The 22,013-nt window shown below is 43.6% G+C and overlaps 1 protein-coding gene across 1 annotated transcript in view; it reads right to left on the bottom strand.

Moving 5' to 3' along the window:
* Nucleotides 1-997: 997 nt before the first annotated feature.
* Nucleotides 998-22,013, bottom strand: part of LOC144763304 (myelin and lymphocyte protein-like) — a 194,174-nt gene continuing 173,158 nt past the window's right edge. Inside the window, exon 4 of the mRNA XM_078648771.1 lies at nt 998-1,682. Within this exon, the coding sequence (XP_078504897.1) occupies nt 1,605-1,682 (78 nt within the window). The 3' untranslated portion in view covers nt 998-1,604. The remainder of the gene's footprint in view (nt 1,683-22,013) is intronic.

The raw sequence follows: 22,013 nt of genomic DNA, 5'->3' as shown, positions 1-22,013 counted from the left end.
ATAAAAGCAGATCACGTTAAGAGGACTTGTAAAAAGTTAAAAATACTTTGCCAATTGTTCTTTTCAAGGTGCATTGTACATCGGTGCACATATGTATTTCTTGCTGACCAGCGATGCTTTGCTGCCTGAAGGTAAAGCTGCTTTGAAAGTCAGAGGCCGGGATCTCTACATCCCTCACTTATTTTTGTGAGAATAGCAAGAGCCAGTGAAGGCTCTTTGAAGAGTGCAACGAATTCTTTGGGCCATAAGAGTTCATTATGGGCACTCATTTCAAATTAGAGTTCTGGGGTATCTGCACAGCCAGCAAATAAGGGTTCAAAAGGCATGATTGTACACGATATAGCTCATGCGAGATTCTGAGAGCCTCTTCTACCTGTAGACTTCCTATATATTTGTGTGTATATATATATATATATATATATATATATATATATATGTATATATATATATATATATATATATATATATATATATATATACACACACACACACATATTACGGGGCGGTATGCATTTTGAAAGCAAAATGAGTCTCGGTTAAGCCTAATATGTAAGGATTTAAAATGCGGCGTTCCTCCCTGATTAAACGCTGTTTGCGAGATTGATTTAGACCTACAACATTCCAACGCATGACTTTTAAATCAGAGATTGCATTGTTTTAATTTGAGCCCCTCCCGCATGGCTCCAACCTCTGGTGTCTTGATTTTAACCTCTACACTTCTAGCTGTTAAATGGGTATTTAACCCCACCACCCTCACCCGCCCCCCCCAGGCGGTACGCATTTTGTGTGCATGAGCTACCCAAAATACATGCCCAATAACTGTTCTGCTGCACAGAGACAGGTTCAGTGGGTGAATAAGGCTGAGCATCCGGTCAGGGCTCGAAACTTTGCGTTCACTGTATGCAATAGACATTTTAGACTCTGCGGATATGCGTAGTTTCGCAGAGGAGCAGTTTTTGTGGATATAGTTTTATATATAGTGTGTGTGTGTTTGTGATTTATTTTCGTTTTTTGTATTTGTCTTTTACTGCAAAGAAACTCTAATGTAGTGTGTCACTCAAGCAGAAAGGTCCAAAACATAACCAGAGCTGCTAGAGTGTGCGGATCTCAAAATCACACTCAAAAAGTGTTATCACATTATTTAAAAAGGAAGTCACAGTATGTACTAGCAGTAGACTCCTCTTTAACAGAATCCAAAGTTAGTAGAATGCCAAAGAAGCAACAGAGGGACCATGAAATTAGAAGCCCCCAAGATTTACACTGAGGATTTTTTTTTCAAAATAGCCTACTTTTTGAACACACACATTTATATATATATATACCATTTATAAATCCTACAATGTAACATGCCGATTAGGGACAATCACTTGCTCGACAGCAGGAGGACATTCCTAGTAAGAGCAAAAGTACTGGACAGTGGCAAAACACAAGTGTTGCAGCTGGAATTTACAGCATTGTTTTTTTTTTAAAGTCCTTTATCTTGGTCAGTCATAGAGAGCATTTGTATTCACTTCGGTATGGATATTGTCTTAACAAGAGTAATATATTCCAATGACTACATTAGGTGCATCTCAAAAACATCTTCCCTCCATTCTTCTTCAACTTTATCCAGCCCGCTTCCATCTGATAAGAGAGAACAGCGCATGGATGACATAAGATAGGGTAGCAACATAGGCAAACACCTAAAAAAAACCAAAAAAACATTATAGGTTGAGAGAATGGCAAACACCTAAAAAAAAACAAAAAAACATTATAGGTTGAGAGAATGTAAAATAATGTTCAAGATACTAGACAGTATTTCAACTACTTTTCATTTAGACATTCTATGCTTTTATAATGTTATAGCATTTTGTGTTCTATTGAGAATCCTTGTCACACTGAATATCTTCACAATGCATTACAAGATGGGTATTAGACTAGAACCTGCAATCTGCAATTTTCACAGTCAACATCTGTTGATGAAAGTGAAGATTGTCTCAAGAACATTTGGACTAGTATAAGACTGATGCTTAGCACTAGAGATGAGCCGACTGAATTACCACAGTAAGTTAGGTCATACCTACTTCTAGGATCCGCCAAAGCATGTGAACAAATTCAAGAACAATCACCTGGGTGGTTAGTGGACCATGATGACAATGTTTACTAGCCATGACTAAAGTGCCATGTCATTTGGAACAAGAAATCCCAGCCCAGTTTGCTTTTCTAAAAAACACATTAGTGTACAAACTAAGCTGCTTTATTCTGCCCAGTCTGCCTGTTAACCTTGTGCATTTACCCTTTCCCATACCAGTGCAGCTGTTTTGCCTGTTATGTTGTTTCATATATTGCTCTACAATCCATAAAGAGATGCAAGTGCCACAAATATAATCTTCAGAAAAGTAATGAAAAGTGAATTTTTCAGTCAATCGGGCCTGAGATCAAGACATATAGATGCAGCAACAAGTGGGGCCAGATGAACAGGCAGAAATTATGTACACATCTTACTTGAAATTCCAATATTACCGGTAATCCTTGATTTTCTATGCAGGAAGGACATCCATACAATTACTGTCAAACTGGATGTTGATGGGCGAATTAGTTTAATTACTGCCTTGGCCACAGTATCCCAACTATAAATCAACAACATCATTTGAATGGATGCATGGCTCTTCAAAGTGGATGTAAGGTGGCATACTTCAGCGGTAGTAAAAAGCAATTTACATTTTCCAAGCCTTAGCCCCTTACCCAAAGAGGATGGTGGAACAAGTGATGGAAGTTTGCAGATGCAAACGTGACATTGCAAGAAATGGCCATATTTGTACTTGTGTAGCAGTGGCAATGCATTAAAGTGTAATTGTAACACTGTCACTCACAGAATAGTATGACACTTTGTGACTGAGGAGGACACTGCAAGACAATAGAGATGTTGTGCCTTTCGCCTCCATTTCTTCTCCATTTCCTGAATATAAAGCCTATCATAAAGGGGGTTGTTTCACTGCAAACGAAATCTGCTGATGCCTCTCCCAATTTTACCCACGGCTGACGCGGCAATTACAGCCCTTCAATTTGGTTTCTTGAGGGTTATTCATATGGGTGGCGTCGAGCAGGTAACTCTGGTTTGTCAGTGTCTATTTGCATCTGATAAATGGTGAGGTTTTATATGAAACTATGGTTGACATCAGTCCTTAATTCAGACTTGTCAGTGGTTTTACTGAGGCCTGGCCCTAAAAAACATAATGAAGAGGCCACTGAACACTTCTTTGGTTTATGCCAGGTGCCATCAGCATCTGTTTCTAAGTATTTAAGCAAAGGATTCCAGGAAAAGAGAAAACACAACATCTGGAATCTTATAGTGGCATGGTAATGTAAGCGGTCTCATTATTAACGAAGATGGCAGGCTGGCTCTCCATTAAAAATCTATGAATGCATTTTGCGGACGGATTGTAGAGTCCAGGAAATCAAGTGGCCTGGGGCATAATGCCCCTTAAACACCAATTCCACTCTCCATTTGCATGGTTCTGGCTAAATTTGTTAAGGCAATAAATGCAGAGACCCAAACAGTCGCGGCTGACATGACTGGCGGGTGGGGGTGGGGGGGTGGAATGGGTGCGTGCGGGGCGGTTACTTTGAAAACAAAAAAAGTTAACTTACCTCCGCCACCTGGTCCTGCATCGTCTCTCCTGCCTCCTGCAGGAGCAGGAAGCAGGAAGGAAACAGGCAGCCTCCCTCCCCTAAGCAAATCACAATGCTGCACTGGCAGGACTAGGGCGAGGTTTAGGTAAAAGAGGCAAGGATAAAAGATGCCACGGTCATTCTGCTTAACCAACTGTCCACCTATATAATACAATTTTTTTAAGTGCTTCATTTCAACTCAACGTCGCAAACTTCTTTACAGAAATATTAATTAGCTCTGGTTGTTGGGAGTGTTTTCCATGTGTATTTACTTTTCTAGTAGCATTATTATCTTAATCTGGTGTATGTATGTTACATTAACTGCGTAGCCCTGGTGATGTAATGTGTTACTGGAATGTTTCAAGGTGTCGGCCCTGTGCCAGATGGGTTATATATTGTTTGGTTAGTGAATATTTTGTTGTGCATTAACGACTGCCTTGTCTGCTATTTGTTTGAGCATGAGAGATAATATACAAACAAATAAACATGTTAAGAGATTTGCTATATATAGTACAGTGGCCGAGTTGCTACTGTGAAACACGAGACATTTGTTATTATCCTGATTTCTCCAATTGACCATACACTGTGTTATAGAGGACCACGTAAGAAATGTACATTCACATTCTGCACACTGAACAATAGTACATATTCTCCCTATCCATGTACCATATTATTCAAGGGCCACCCTATTTTTACCATCCTGCATTCTGCTAAGAATGCTCACTGTGCCATAGGACTCAAGCTACACCTCACTGATGAGATTTGAACAGGTTGAAACCGGTCCCTTCAGGTGGAGGGCTTGCCTATCAGTTGGAACAGACTGTTCCTATGAGGAGAAGGGTCAGTACTGATTTGCATAGGGTGAGCCTTTATTAGAGAGGCATGGTCGGTGAAAAACATTGGATTTGAATGCGGCCCGAGTGATTGTCAGTGGCTGAGATTAATACAAGCATTTCATCTATCTCCTTGTTGTTGTTGTAGTTTACGCTCTAAGTGTGATAGGTATGCCCAGATATGTGTCCTGTGCTCAAGGTAACATAGGACTCAAACTGCACCTCACTGATTAAACTTAAGTAGGTACCGTATTTTCTGGCGTATAAGACGACTTTTTAACCCTTGAAAATCTTTTCAAAAGTTGGGGGTCGTCTTATACGCCGGTATCATTTAATAAGCAAGTGAATATAGCCCAAACCCTATATTTTAAAAGGAAAAGTAGGGGGTCGTCTTATATGCCCAGTCGTCTTATACGCCAGAAAATACGGTAGATGCCGGTCTCAAGTTGCTTTGGTCACTTCTAGAGGGGGTGGGGTTGGGGGGGGGCTTGCCTGCCATCTTGGGACAGACTGTTCTCATAAGGAGCATGCTCAATACTGATTTGCATAAGGCCGGCCTTTGTTTAGAGTGGCATGGTGGGTGAAAAATGATTGACTGGAATGAGGCCCCAGTGATTGACAGAGTCTGAGATTAACTCAAGCCTTCGATCCATCATCTTGTTGTTGTTGCACTAATAATGGCCTTATTAAGTTTTGCAAAGAAATTGGGTTCCAAACCAATTGACACACTTATTAACATCTGTGTTGCATGCTCCAACTCTGTCATTATGTGTGGGGCAGGAGTTTGGGGCTTTCGCAACTTTTCACCTTTGCAGACAACAGAAAACATTTTTCTCAGAAGGCTTCTGGCAGGTTCTACTAGCTTGCCAATCATATTATGCCACAAGGAATAAGGCTTGGTGCCTCTGACTCACAGTATTTAATTTGCCACAATCATGTTATGGAGATCTATTTGGTCGAAAGAGGAAACTGCACTTAATAGAGCAATTATTCAGGATTTCTTAGGCCTTGACCACATGCATACAATACCATGGCTCACCCATGTTAGAAAGCAGCTTGAGCTTATGGGGAGAGCAGACTGTTTTTCTAAACCACAACTCATTGCAAATATCTTAAAAGGTCAGTTAAAACAGGCTCTTCTAACTTTTGTACGGGAACATAGGGAATGTGCAGTGCTGGGTAAGAAGAGGTGGTTGAATACTTACTTCTGATCACGAATGAAAGCATAGACATTTTGTGAGGAGGTTACCAATATTTTCCGAAGGCTGTGCATTGGCATTGTAACTTAAAAATATTTATATATAACAGAAATGTGAGGATCTTATTAAGATTGCATTTTGTAGACTCATACTGGAGTTTATTTTTTGGTGTTTCATAATTATTGTGATCTGTATCTTAGTTTTATGGTTGCATAAACTGAATAAAGAATTTGACTAACTTACACTAATAATAACCAGGCATTTATGCCAGGTTTGCTCACTCCTGGTAGATCTCCCTTGGCTCCAAGATTCATAGTTGTAGCTAGTAAGGTCGGTAGAGAATAGACAAAGGTCTTGTGGGCTCTCCTATGGGCTATATGACAAGTAAGATCATGATAGAGATTTGTAACAACTCTACCAGAAACTCAGAAGGCTATTTGTTGGGTGGCCTTTTGTTCAGCCTTCCATAGTCAACAGATACAAACACAGTCCAGTCTCAACAGTTCTCTCCTATACCCAATAATAGTACAGAAAAGGTGCAATAGACGCATTGTGGTGTTTTTCATGGCATTAGCACAAACAAATGTTAAGATGGTAAATGATACAAAACACCAAACATTGTATATCCAGTTTAAAAGATATCCACCTTCTTGGTCTGCCCTAATGAGGAATGTAGCCTTTGCAGCCAAAGAAGGTGCTTGAGTTACCTGCTCATATGAAAGGGACATCTTTTTTAATGGCTTCCGGTTCTTAGATGTTCCAGACTATACAGTGATTCATTGCAGGCAAAACATGTGTGAAGAGCTATTTGTCTGTTTTGATGATTTCTGTGAGAATGCGGGATGAGATTTATACAATACTAACAAGGAGTACTTATTTTCTATGCAGCTCACAGATGATACACTATATAATGAAGGTTTAGTTTGCAGAATGTTTGAATTTTTCCCGAGCCTTTAGAAAATACAGAAATAAGGAGTTTGAAGATATTTCCTCTAACACCTGAGAAAGGCATGGTTAGGGGCACATTTCCACTACTCTTAGGCAAGGTGTGGGGTATCCAAAGTTCCCCCTACAAATCTCTACTCCAAACCACCATTTAGAGAGGCAGTGCCAATGGGAAGGGTTATTCAGAAGTACCTCACACCCTTAAGCAAGGCAAGCAGTGGAACAAAATCCCTCTTCCCTTCACTTCAATATAGGTTAAGAGTGAATGGGAACACTCTACTCCTTTCTGGTCTTTAGGTAAGGCCAATGAGGGAAGAAATGAAATCCACTCCTCCTGTTGGGAAAGTCAAAAGAGGTATGGATGTAGCCCCCAGTCCTGGCCAGGACGAGATGACATGGAGGGTGAAGGCCCTTTTTATTTTTCACCTGACCAGTGCATGCGCTTGTAGTGTCGCGCTCCAGTCTTTGCGTGCTACGTCATGACGTAGCGCGCGAAGACGCCATTTTCGGAGCATTTGCACATGCGCGCAGATCGCGATAAACCTCCGAGAACGCCGGACGCTCGGCGCTCTCCCGTTGGAGTAATTAATAAATGTATAAGTGTTCAACCACAACCTCATGTCTCTGGGGTAATTGTTCCTGGGCATAAAACACATCTTTACAGTGGCGACGAGGGCTGGGATGCCTGCATGTATAAAACGAGTGGCAGGAGAGACCAGCAGGAACCAGAAATAGCACAGGGAGGCATAGACCCAATCAGAGGCCTACCACGAGGGCTACAGGAAGGTGGGCAACCACCACAGCAACACAGAACAGCAGGGGAGCGTGGCAGAAGCGTGCAGGAAAGGGAAGAGCGCCACCCACACGTCAAAGTTCCAGAAGCAGGGGTACAAGCAGCAGAAGGTACAGCAAAGGAATAGCGACGATCTGCAGAGGCCCTGGCGTAGTTAGCGGGATGCAGAGAAAGGGGAGCAGGAGAGCCCCGACCGAACCAAGCGCAAGGTGAGAGCGCGAACGCGCCAGGCAGCCCGAGAGGTCCAGGGGCGGAGCTAGAAAGACGCGCCACAATGAGCGCGCAGGCGTCTTCACTCACGACACCGATCCCGTTCTTGTCGAAACCTGGAGAACCTCAAATGAAGTGGGAGGACTGGAGAGAGTACTTCAAGAACTATATTGAAGCCCTAGAAGACGAAAATGGGGAGGCATTCCCCAGTGCGAGAAAGAGAAGGATACTCCTGCACAACCTAGGCCCGGAAGGAATAAGGGTCTTTCAGAACCTGGTGCCAACACCCAGACCACAAGCAGACGATGACGTATTTAAGCAGGCCATAGAAGATCTCGACAACCACTACCGTCCTGCGGTGTGCGTTTCGATCGACCATTGCAATTTCCAGCAGAGGAGACAAGAAGCCGGCGAATCCATAGATGACTATGTCGCAGCGTTGAGGAAGTTGGCGGTAACGTGCAAGTATGGGGTCCTGCACCACGAGATCATAAAAGATCAAATAGTCATGCACACCATCAACAAGACAGTACAGGACAAATTGTGGGTAAATGGAGAGGTATCGCTTAAGAAAGTAATAGCCATGGTAAAAAAGGCAGAGTTGTCGAAACGGTGTGCCAACGCGGCTAAAAGAGGGACTGTCCAGAAGACCATGGTGAACAAGGTGGATGACGCGGAGCCACCGGGAAGGAGTAAAGCCATGACGACGGAAGGAAAAGGGCCAAATAAGTGGATGGGGAAACCAGGACAACCATGGAAACAGAACAAAGAAAGCAAGACCACGTGCTACAGGTGCGGAAGCCAGGCACATGCGGCCCAAGACAAGCGTTGTCCGGCGTTCAGAGCAAAATGCATGTTCTGCGGCATAGTAGGTCACTACGAAAAGGTATGTCGCCGAAAGACGAAGAGACCCACTGTAAAGTACGTGATGCAGGATCAACAGGAGGAAGAAGAAGAACTGGATGAGGAGGACAATGTACTATGTGTGGAAGAACAAGTGCTGGGCATTGACTGCAAGCGTTCCCGCAAACCACAATGTGACATGGTGATAGGAGGAGTGAAAATCAAGATCGTAGCGGACTCGGGATCCCCGTACACCATTGTCCAGAGAGCAGTGTGGAATGAAAAATTCAGGCCCAGCTTGGGCCCAAGATTAGAACCACCTGATATACGACCGGTGTCGTACACGGGCGAGCTCATCCCCATGGTCGGATACAGAACTCTAAAATGCGAATTCAGAGGTAGGAGTGCGGAGTGCAAATTGTATGTAGCTCAGAAGGACCCATCAGTCTTAGGATGGATGGACTAAGGCGATCTGGGGATAAAATTGGACCCGGGGGGGACACACAAGCGCTGATGACAGCCCCCGAGAGCTGGCCGGACCTAGAGAAGATGAAGAGCAACTTCCCGAAAGTGTTTGGCGGGAAGTTCGGCAAGCTGGAGAAGTTCACACGTAAGATTGTACTCAAGGAGGGCTCCAAACCCGTATCCCACAAGATCAGGAACGTGCCCTCAGCTGTAAGGGAAGCAGTACAGCAGGAACTGCGCAGATTAGAATAAAATGGAATAATCGAGCCAATAGACAGCTCGGAGTGGCTGGCACCCTAGGTGGTAGCGATGAAACCTAACGGCAAGGTCCGCCTCTGTGTAGACCTTCGAGAACTGAACAAGTGCCTAATAGTGGAAAAGTTCCCGTTGCCTCGCATAGAAGAAATGCTGGCCAAGACAAAGGGGGTAAATTGGTTCTCCACCATTGACCTTACTTCCGCCTATCACCAGATAGACCTACATCCTTCTAGCCGGAAACTGACATTCTTCATAACACCCTTCGGATGCTATAAATTCCGCAGAATGCCCTTTGGCTTTGCTTCGGCAGCCGCGGTGTTCCAGAAACTAATGCACCGCCTCTTCAAGGACATCGAGGGCATCCAGTACTTCCAGGATGATATACTGGTGATGGGGACAGACCGGAAAGATCATGACAAGAAGCTAGACAAGGTACTTCGAGTGCTAGAGGGCAATGGCCTGACAGCAGAATGGGAGAAATGTCGACTCGGAATGACGTCGGTCACCTACTTGGGGCACGAGATAGGAGGACACGGCATCACGTCGAAACGAGCGAATGTGAAAGCAATCTGCAATGCCTTGGCCCCAACCAACAAAGAGGAGGTGAGACCCTTCCTAGGGATGGCTGAATATTATAGTAAGTTTGTACAACACTTTGCCACCAAGATGTACTACCTGAGGCAGCTGATAAGGGACAAAACGGTGTTCAAGTGGACAGAAAAGACTCAAAAGGAATTTGAAGCCTTAAAGAAGGACATTAGTCAAGCTGTACCACTACAGGGATACAACCCTCTTGGACAGACGATATTAATGACGGATGGCAGCGAGAAAGGACTGGGAGCGGTCCTCATGCAGGAGAGGAAAGATGGGACGATGGAGACCCTCAGTTTTGCCTCGAGATCCCTATCGCCCACTGAACAGAAATTCAGTGTGATCGAAAAGGAGATGCTGGCAGTGGTATGGGCCATGGGGAAGTTCCGCCAATTCCTATGGGGCACGAGATTCCAACTCAAGACAGACCACAAGCCGTTGGTCAAAGTGCTCACCTCGAGGGGGCATGCGAGTGCCATGCCACGCATTGCCAAGATGACATTAAAATTGCTAGAGTGCAGGTATGATGTGGAATACATACCGGGGACATAAAACAAAGTGGCAGACTACCTTAGCAGAGCTTCAGCTATGGAAGGAGCTCCCAACCCATCTACTGAGAACGAAGAGATGGTAGCAGTGATGGAAGATTCAGAACGGGTGATAAGCAACCAGGAATGGACACAAGCGTATGAAGAAGACAAGGACATCAACGAGGTCAAGGAGTGCATAGTACAGGGGTGGCCAGAGAAGAGACGGTTGCGAGAAGAGCTCCGGAAATTCTATGAAGTCAGAGAGGAGCTGTCAGTGGGTGATAATGGAATATTCGTGTACAGAGGTGATAAGGTGGTCCTCCCGGCAACGCTGGTTCCTCACCTGTTGGCGTTACTGCACGAAGGTCATCTAGGAATCGTGAAAACCAAGATGAGAGCGAAACAGATGTACTAGTGGCCTGGAGTGGACATCCAAGTGGAGAGGCACGTGAGAGAGTGTGATCAATGCCAAAGAGCGGACAAAACTCTGAAGCCCTTAAGGCCGGCTTTGGGAAAGTTTGCCCAAATGAGTAACCCCTGGGAAGAAGTGTCTGTAGACATTCTGGGACCCATGCTTGACACCCAATGAACGCCTAAATATCTCTGCGTCCTCGTCGACAAGTATTCGGAAGTGCACATACAGGAAGAGATGGACACGGAGACAGTGCTAAAGTTCCGTACTTACGTCTTCCTCAGGGAAGGTATTCCCAGATCCATTCTGAGTGACAATGGACCGCAATTCACCTCAGAGAAGTGGCATAAGTACGCGGAGAGGAACAGGATAAAAATCAAGCATACCTCCATATACCATCCTTCGAGTAATGGACAGGTGGAATGGTTCAATAGAGTCATAATGGGGTCCATCCAAGACGCGATCACGATGGGTAAAGATTGGGAGAAAGAAGTCCAAAGCATGATATGGGCCTACCGCATCACCCCCGACAGCACAGGGTACAGCCCTTTCCAAATACTGAGAGGAAGACAACCCTTCACCAAGGACAACGTAGCATGGAGGGAGAAGACGATCACCAGCAAGTGGTCTCCTGCAGTGGTGCAGGACAACCTAGAGAAGGCCCAGAGGATATATACCGAGCACTACAGCCAAAGGAGAAATGTGAAGGAAACAACCCTTGAGAGAGGGGAATGGGTGAGAGTCAAATCAGTGGTACTAAGAAAAAAAGGAGACAGCAAATACAGTCAACCGTTACAAGTGAAAAAAGTGTACGATAGAGCAGCACTGCTCAGCGACCGGAACGTATGGTCCCAAGACCGCGTGTCTAAATGCAACAAGATCCTACAATGGTCCCCTGAGGAGAGCCGGAGGACACCACAAGACCAAAGACCAAGAGAGAAGGAAGAGAGTACCCCTGCTGAAGAAGAGGACTTGGGAGCAGAAAGAAACTGTGACCATGGTATGCCGGAGATGGAGGAGCAACCTGGAGGGGAGAGTGTGACCCCAAGGAGAGAATGAATGAATGAATGAAAATATTTTTTGTATAGCGCAACATTCACTCCAAGCAGCATCTTGGGTACCCTGAGAGACAAGGTGGGGATCCCTGCTGAGAGTTGTGTCGGGAAAGCCCTCTCCACTCCGGTAAGACGCACCCGAGCAGGCAGAGTGGTGGTAAGGCCCACCCGCTTCCGAGACTTTGTACTGGGGGAAAATTTAGCTTCCTGAAGGGCGTTGAGTGACAATTGTTTCTGTTGTTAATAAATAGAGGGAGATATGTAGAGTCGTGCTCCAGTCTTCGCGTGCTACGTCACGACGTTGCGCACGAGGATGTCATTTTAGGAGCATCTGCGCATGCGCGCAGATCACGATAAACCTCCGAGAACGCCGGACACTCGGCGCTCTCCCGTTGGACTAATTAATAAATTTATAAGTGTTCAACCACAACCTCGTGTCTCTGGGGTAATTGTTCCAGGGCATAAAAAACATCTTTACAGCGCTGCGCTTGAGAAATCTATTGTATTTAATATAAATCTTAAAAGGGGCATACATACCGCCTCCTTGCTTTCATTGGTTCCTGTGCTTGACACTTACATTTCCTCCATTTCTATTGACTGGAGCATACTGTTTCCTGCATTTACCCATGCTTGTTCCTGTGTGCTTCTCTTATCATTTTCCGTCGTCAAAGCACTGTTTACATGCGCTTTTGATGCACTTTTTAAAATTGTTTTGCATTCACAGAAATGTTTTGCGTGCACTGCGCTTGCGTACCTAATCTCCCCAGTACAGCATGTTTATAGAGTCATTCTCACCCTGGATGCACGCATTTGAAGGGTGCATACAGTCTCAGTTTTTTTGCCTTTCATTAATATTACACGAGGCTTGGAACAAATTGTGCTCCAAGCCTCGATTTCAGTGCTGAGCCCCGCCTTCCCCAAAGCCTAAAAGTTATTTGCTCTCCCTGTTTGTTTCACTTCATGTTTCTTTGCAGTGATTTTCTGATGCTACTGATGCACCGAGCACTACATCATATGTTTCAATTGTATTGTATATGTATATATAGTGTGGATGGTTAATTGTCTGAACAATGATAAGATGATGCTGTAGGTCCATGTGATGCATAGCTTCCACTAGGTTACATATATTAGTTATTTTTTTCTCTTTGCGCGTTCGACACAGTCCGGTTGGACTTCATTTATTCTGGTAAATGGGTAGTTTTCACCACTCCATCATGGCACCCTTACTCTGTGTCACTACAGAGTCAGAAACCTAGTACTCTCTTTATTTTTACTCCTACCTTGGGAGATCCATAGTGGGCACTGGGCAGCACACGCGTCCCATTCACCGTACGGTGAACCCTGCACGATGCACGGAAGTGAACGGCATGGCACTGCCCATTTCTTTCATTTATCAAGTTTTCATTTCTGGATAAATTCTTTTCAGCCCAGATAGTTGATGCAGAGCTCAGAAGGCTCGCTTCTGGATGTTCAAGAGCAAAGTAACACGTGGTAAGGGCCACAACAGGCAGAGTACCTAACCTGCATGGGCATTCAGGGCCAGCAGAGAGCTTGCATAGTCCACCTCTGCAGCCGCTTAATGTGCCTATTAGGCACTCTACCCCAATCCACTACACGGCCGGGGCCACTTCCTACTAGTTCGGAACTGTCACCAGTTTATCGCCACCAGTGCTTAATTTGTAAAGCATGCAGTGCAGGTGTTCAAATTGTTTTAGGAGGCTACACACACACTTCCCTTAGCTCCACCCACTTCCACCAGTGGCTCCAGCCACTTACTCTAGTTGCTCCGCCCCAGTGCTTAATTTGTAAAAAAAAATATGTCAGGACCCTTTTCGGGAGAGCACGACAGCCTGCACCACCCGTTGCCCCTGCCAGTGACAGTACCAACACAACTACATAACATCTCAGTCCTAAAAGTGATACAATTCAGACCATTTTTATGTATTTTGACTTATTAAGCACAGTTGTTGTGCTCTTGTGGGCAATGGTTGGGATTTTAATTTCAAGGTAAATAAAAAAATAAGAAAAAAGAGACAGAAAGAAAAGAAAACTACTGAGGAAATCATCCAAAACTGGGGTTTTCCCTTTTGCAACATACACTTTAAAAAAATATATACACAGGAATAATACAATTCAAATCAGTTTTAGACCCATATCATCTTTCCATAAATGATTAGTAATGCAAATAAAGACAGAACAAACTTGTTAAAAAGGTGATACAGAGGTCTGCAAGTAAGTTTGTATTGAACCTTTCAGAATTAAAAATGATGATCAAGTAAAGGAATAGTTATTCCACTGAGTAAGGGGCAGCGCTTGCCTCCAAATAGCAAGAGAGGGGCAGAATAGGGAGAAAGAAAAAGGGGAGAGATGATTGGAAAAGGACGGCGAAGAATAGAGCACATGCAATAGCGAGAAATATGAACAGAAGGGGATCAAGGTGCAGAAAGAGGAATAAGGGATATTAAGTAACCTTGCCACTGGGCTGTGCCAACAGGTCCCAGAAATGAATGAATGAATGAAGGAACATTTCTAGAGTGCATGGTAACCCAGGAGCATCCCGGCGCTAAAAAGCCCCGTGAACTCAGAGGAGGTTACTGAAAGAGAAAGGTTTTCAGCAGTTTTCTGAACTTGAGGTAATCAAATTCGGAGCGTATATAGACGGGGATACTGTTCCAGAGTCTAGATGCATTGTCGGTGAACAGTCGGCCTCTGCTACGTGCATGTTTAATCTTAGGAACTAGGATTAAACCTTTACTTCCAAACCTGAGGACTCGTTTGGGTATATATGGTTGAATCCATGGACGAGTCAAAGGTGGGCCCTTTCCTGACAGTGACTTGTGGGTGATACACAGAGCCTTAAATTGAATTATTTCTTGGACAGGAGGACAATGCAAGGAAGCGAGGGCAGGCCTTGCAGAAGAACGTTTGGAGATGTTCAACAACATACGGGCCCCACTGTTCTGTACTATTTGTAGTTTTCTAATGGTAGCCAGGGGGGCTCCCAGGTATATAGCATTGGCGTAATCGAGCCGTGATAATACGAGAGTCTGCACCAAAAGTCGTCTAGCAGCAAACGGGAGCAGGGGGAGTAGCTTTCTAAACAGTCTTAGTAAGCCGGAACAGCTTGCTGCCACTATACGTGATTGCTCTCTAAAATGGAGGTTGCAATCAATCCAGACACCTAGACTCTTTATACATTTTTTGGGGGCGAGGGACCTAGGCAACTCGGCCCTAGGTGATCTATATTTGAGGGAGCAGACTTCCCCAAAAGCAGGAGTTCAGTCTTAGATCCATTAAGTTTCAGAAAAGAACCACTAATCCAGTTAAATACTTTCTGAAGGCATGTGGCTAGATCCGGGTCTAATTGGTTGGATTGCTTCAAGGAGTTAATTAACTGTGTGCCGTCGGCATAAGTGACAATCTGTTCTCCAAATGGATGTACTGATTCAGCCAACAAACTCATATAGATGTTGAACATCGTGGGGCTTAGGGATGCTCCCTGTGGAACCCCACATGTCAACGGATTATGTTTCGAGGAGCATTCCACTTCGAAAACTGAATAGACTCTGTTTTGGAGGAAAGACTGTAGCCATTTTAGTTCCAGTCCGGACACTCCAGCCTCCCTGAGTCTTGGTATCATTAACTGGTGATTAACAGTGTCGAAGGCCGTGCGGAGGTCCAATAGAATGAGGGCAGCGCAGCCTCCATTGTCAAGGGTCTTCCTGATTTGCACTACTGCAGCTAAAATCGCAGTCACTGTTCCTTGTTGAGGTCTGAATCCAGTCTGCGTAGAATGCAGACGGTTCTTATCTTCCAAGAAGGCTGATAAAATTGAATTGCTGTATTTTCCCGCTATTTTACAAATTCCTGGCAGTAAGGAAATTGGTCAATAATTTCCCCAATTATCTGGATCAAGAAATTCTTGGGGCCCTGCTCATATAATTTTACAAGGTAAGCATTGAGCACAATGCACCTCAATCGTATCCAGCAGCAAAACATGGCAACCACGCGCAGCTTCAATGCTAATGCACCTGAACAGTAAACTCGCTTTACTCTCACTCCCACAGGTAATGCAGGGTAGAAGAGAACGGTAAAGAAGCATTACAAGATGCGAAAACTACCACAAACACCACCCACCCAGTATGGGAGCATTATACTTTATTAATCTATTGAAAAACATCCCATTCCACCTGGGCCTCCTAGGGTTAGGTCATAGCAACGAGGCTGGGGTCCCTCCCCCTGGGCTTTACTGTGGTAAAATATGGTTGTGACTGAGATGCCAACTGTTGGTCCCTACTACCATGGGTCTCGCAACAGTAGACCTTGGCATTGTACTTGTACATGGACGGTGCCGGCACCAGAGGCATGATTGCTCAGGGCAGGCCTTGGACACGCATGAAGTGAACAGTGAAGTCCACTCTCCAAAGCCTGACCCGAGCAATCATGCCTCCACAGATGGCACTGTCCGTGTGCAAGTACAATGCCATTGTAGGGGTCCCCAGTAGGCCTCGTAGTCATGTTTTACGGTACCGCTGCAAGCCTAGGGGGAGGGGCCCCAGCCTCGCAGTCACAACCCAATGCTGCCTGGGAGGCCCACTGGCCCAAGTGAGGGAAAGATGCAAAGGATGTTCTCTTCTGACTGCCAGTGCCAGGAGAAAGATGGTCTGCTGGATGAAGGGCAGCAGGGACTGGTTCAGCCTGCAGAGGCTTTAAAGTTAACCCCGGAGGGCCAGACTTCATCACCAAGTGGGAGCCAGAGCTAGCGTACGCCTACCAAGCCCTTGATCATCGGTCGCAGACAGTGTCACGCCACCCACCATGCTCCAGTCCAAAATAAAAAAGCAGCATTGCTACTTACGGTTACTGCCGGTGGTAGTGGGCAAGTGGGCACCAGACTGCCTGACATTAATCAATAGGCTGTCTAGGCGTGCAGCTGCCTGCACTCGACGTCAGGCTAACTAACTGCCTGTGAACCGCTGATGAGTGATGGCGAGGACACGCATGGGCATGGGTGTGCCGGGGATTGGCATACTGAAAGCAAGCATTGGCATAGCCAATAGGTCTTGCCTTTGGGACCTTATGTGTTTAGTCAGAACTTTTGGCTATGTTGTAGAGCATTGTGGCTGCTGTGCATTACGTTGAAAAGTTATAATAAAAAGTGTTAAGCATTTTTGTTACCTTTATACAAACGAAGACGATAATATATACAACTGAAAAACATGATAAAAAAAGATTTTAACATAAAAAATATTTTCTCGTTTTTTTGTATGTGCTCTGCTGGCAACTTCTTCCTGCCTGTTCTCATGCTTGTTTGTTATAAAAAAAAATTGTTATGGGGAGTGGGACATAAATAACAGGGGAGTGGAGGTTGGAAAACAGTAATTTAGTTAGAACACGCGCAGGGGACAGACACTAGGGGAGAGTCAACAGATGCCAGATTCCAAGGGCAGACTGACATAATGCTTAGCTGGTGCGCTGATGCAAAATGGTGGTGGTGAATGATGTTTGGTGCTCAGGTGGTGACACTATATGGTGTGGATTGGAGGTACATTGTGAATTGTGGAGTTGTGGAGTTGAAATAAGTTGTTTGGTGTGTAATTATGTGGTGTGGATTGGAAAAGTGTGGAGTTGGATTGTATGGCCTGGAACAGTGGTGTTGAGTGAAATTATGTTTAGTGAAATTGTTTCATGGTGCGGAGTGCATTTATGTTGATTGGTGCTATGTGGTATAGAGTGCATTTATGTGGAGTGTATTCATGTTTCAATGTGTAGAGTGCAATTATGTGGCATGTAATTATGTGGCACTGAGTGGTATATTGTGGAGTGTATATAAGTGGCATTGAGTAGAGTGTAATTATGTGGCGCATAATTATGTGGTACTGAGTGGTATGTGCAGTGTATTTATGTTGCATTGAATAGAGTGTAATTATGTGGTGTGTAACTATATCACACTGAGTGGTATTTTGTGGGGTGTATTTATGTTGCATTGAGTAGAGTGTACTTATGTGGCATCCAATTATGTGCCACGGTGGTATTATGTGGAGTGTATTTATGTTGCATTGAATAGAGTGTAATTATGTGGCATGTAATTATGTGGTACTGAGTGGTATTATGTTGAGTCTATTTATGTTGCATTGAGAAGAGTGTCAAAATGTGGCATATAATTATGTGGCATTGAGTTGTATTATATGGAGTGTATTGATGTTACATTGAGTAGAGTGTTATTATGTGGTGTGTAATTATGTGGCACTGAGTGGTAATATGTGGAGTGTATTTATGTTGCATTGAGTAGAGCATATTTATGTGGCTTGTAATTATGTGGTACTGAATGGTATGTGGGGTCTATTTGTTGCATTGAGTAGTGTAATTTTGTGGCATGTAACTATGTCACACAGAGTGGTATTATGTGGAGTGCCTTTATGTTGTATTGATTAAAATGTAATTTAGTATCACTGAGTGGTATTATGTTGAGTGTATTTATGTTGCATTGAGTAGAGTGTAATTGTGACGTGTGATTATGTGGTACTGAGTGGTATTCTGTGGAGTGCATTTATGTTGCAGTCAGTAGAGTGTAATTATGTGGTGTGTAATTATGTGTTACCGAGTGGTATTATGTTGAGTGTCTTTATGTTGCATTGAGTAGAGTGTAATTATGTGGTGTGTAATTATGTGGCACCGAGTAGTATTATTTGAGTGTATGTTGCATTGAGAGCAGTGTAATTATGTAGCATATAATTATGTGGCACTGAGTGGTATTGTGTGGAGTGTATGTTGCATTCAGTAGAGTGTAATTATGTGGCATGTAATTATGTGGCACTGAGTTGTATTATTTGGAGTGTATGTTGCATTGAATGCAGTGTAAATATGTAGCATATAATTATGTGTCACTGTGTGGTATTATGTGGAGTGTATTTATGTTGCATTGAATGTAGTGTAATTATGTGACGTGTAATTATGTAGTACCGAGTGGTATTAAGTTGAGTGTATTTATGTTGCATTGAGTCGAGTGTAATTATGTGGCATGTAATTATGTGGCACTGAGTGTTATTGTGTGGAGTGTATGTTGCATTCAGTAGAGTGTAATTATGTGGTGTGTAACTATGTGGCACTGAGTTTTATTTTGAGTGTATTTTGCATTGAGTGCAATGTAATTATGTAGCATATAATTATGTGGCACTGTGTGGTATTATGTGCAGTGTACTTATGTTGCATTGAATATGCTGTAAGTAACTGGCGTGTAATTATATGGCACTGAGTGGTATTATGTGAGTGTATTTATGTTGCATTGAATTGAGTGTAATTAAGTGACGTGTAATTATTTGGTACTGAGTGGTATTATGTGGAGTGTATTTATGTTGCATTGAGTAGAGTGTAATAATGTGGCATGTAATTATGTGGCACTGAGTGGTATTGTGTGAAGTGTATGTTGCATTCAGTAGAGTGTAATTATGTGGTGTGTAATATTGTGGCACTGAGTGGTATTATGGGGAGTGTATGTTTTGCTCAGTGGAGTGTAATAATATGGCAAGTAATTATGTGGCACTGAGTGGTATTATGTGGAGTGTATTTTGCATTGAATACAGTGTAATTATGTATGAAATAATTATGTGGCACTGAGTGGTATTGTGTGGAGTGTATGTTGCTTTCAGTAGAGTGTAATTATGTGGCGGGTAAAGATGTGGCACTGAGTTCTATTTGGAGTGTATGTTGCATTGAGTGCAGTGTAATTAGGTAGCATATAATTGTGTGAAACTGTGTCTTATTATGTGGAGTATATTTATGTTGCATTGAGTAGAGTGTAAGTATGTGGCGTGTAATTATATGGCACTGAGTGGTATTATGTGGGGTGTATTTATAGTGCACAGAGTACAATGTAATTATGTGGCATGTAATTATGTTGTACTGAGTGGTATTATGGGTTAGTGTATGTTGTATTCAGTAGAGTGTAATTATTTGGTGTGTAATTATTTTGCACTGAGTGGTATTATTTGGAGTATATGTTGCATTGAGTGCAGTGCAATTATTATTTATTTATTTATTTAGCGATTTGTATAGCGCCTGGTGACCCAAGGGCATCCCCGCGCTGTAAAAAGGCTGATATAATTATGTAGCATATAAATACGTGGCACTGAGTGTTATTGTGTGGAGTGTATGCTGCATTCAGTAGAGTGTATTTATGTTGTGTGTAATTATGTGGCACTGTGTGGTATTATGTGCAGTGTACTTATTTTGCATTGAGTATGGTGTAAGTAACTGGCGTGTAATTAGATGGCACTGAGTGGTATTATGTGGAGTGTAGTTATGTTGCATTGCTTTGAGTGTAATTATTTGACGTGTAAGTATGTGGTACTGAGTGGTATTATGTGGAGTGTATGTTGTATTGAGTGCAGTGTAATTATGTAGCATATAATTATGTGGCACTGAGTGGTATTGTGTGGAGTGTATGTTGCATTCAGTAGAGTGTAATTATGTGGTGTGTAATTATGTGGCACTAAGTGGTATTATTTGGAGTGTATGTTGCATTGAATACAGTGTAAATATGTAGCATATAATTATGTGGCACTGTGTGGTATAATGTGGAGTGTATTTATGTTGCATTGAGTCTTATCAACTTCAAAAGGATGAAAGGCTGAGTGAACCTCCCGGGATGGGAATTTTCCATTTGGCAACAGGCCCATAATCTCAGATGGAAAAAGAACAACAAAGAAATGTATAAGTTGTGCCAAATGGACCACAGAAAGAATAATATTCTGGCCACTACAACACATAATGTCAGAGGAGGTGTTGGAGTTTTGGACTATGGAGAGTCCTTCTACAAGTCTTATGGTCTAAGGACTGTATCACATCACCAGTGCAGCAGTCAGCGTACATGATCACATAAGAAAGGCATGTCACATACATGTTCATATGAGCGAATTAAACACAAGAATAGCTCCCTAAATAAACAAAATCAAATGGCAAGCAGATAAATGAACAAATAAGGAGCGGAGATTAGAGCATGAAACTTTCACATGACAAACATAAAGACAGTGCGCCAAAGCCATTTGTGGTGGGTAATGATTAAGAAGGAAAAAGCAGAAAAAGAAATCCTGCACAAATGAACACGAAACAAAAGGAGCAGTGAACACGTCTGCCACACCGGCATGCCTAGCAAACAAACACAGTGCTTTTTATTAGTGTGCGAGCGGCGTTACTTTGCTGTTTGTTTGTTGCATTTAGCTTTTTACAGCTAAAAAGCAGCATGAAAGCCACGACCTAAGCAAAGCTGGTCCCCTCTGTGCCTGCTGTTATGTCACCATTCTGCAACTCTTTAAAATTGGTTACAGCGATTCTATTTCAAAGAGGTATCCGGTACATTCTGTTAAGATGCTCCTTTTAAATTGGTGTAGCAGACAGAATTCTGAGACAACGTTGAAGAAAGTCTGCAGTCTAATAAAACAAGGCAATGAGCAGGAAACAATTTAAAGACAAGTGAAAGCTCATTAGACAAGCCCGGGAGTGCGTGCTGTAAGGAATGCAGCTGCCAGAACAGATGTCACCCTGCGCACTCCCGAGACCCCTAGTCAATGGGAGGGGACATTAAGAGATAAGGTGGGACATACCCGAGCCTTTGGCCATTTTCTTGCTTTCTTTTGTGAAAACCTTACGCAAATGGCCAATCAGATGCTGGCCGAAAAGAAAAAAAAAAGACGAGGAAATGATGTGTTAGCTGGAAGTCCCTACTAGAAGCCTCGCCGTTCAGCGCATGCGCTGGTTCAGGCGAGACCTAAAAATACACGCACATGCTGCCTGCCACACAGCACAGCCATACCCCCGCAGAACCAAATCCTGCTCCCTGCCCAATCAGTGTCCCGTTGACAGCAACACTGAAGGGCCATAGGCCATCCACTGAGACGCCTAAAAGCTAATTTGAAATGCGTCATGAGCTGCATGATTGGAATAAGTAAAATGAGTCGGACTGGTGGTTTCTGGAGTCAGTAATATTAATCATTTATATTATTACATATGTGATGCGCGCCGCGCGCTGAGGGATTTTTTAATTTTATATACTAACATTCACATTGTCTGCCTATGACCAATTATATAACATGCAGAGTCAGAGTTGCAGACGCCTGGTGGTGTTATGTAGCCCCGGCCCTGTCAAATCAGTGCTGGTGCTAAGCACCGGAAAGCACTGGCACAAATTAAGCACTGAATACCACCATTGCTTGCCTTCTAGCCATATTGT

The sequence above is a fragment of the Lissotriton helveticus genome, chromosome 6 (assembly GCF_964261635.1).
Source record: "Lissotriton helveticus chromosome 6, aLisHel1.1, whole genome shotgun sequence".
Taxonomy (NCBI): domain Eukaryota; kingdom Metazoa; phylum Chordata; class Amphibia; order Caudata; family Salamandridae; genus Lissotriton; species Lissotriton helveticus.
The sequence above is the reverse complement of the archived record's forward strand: the minus strand, read 5'-3'. Positions and strand labels throughout refer to the sequence as shown.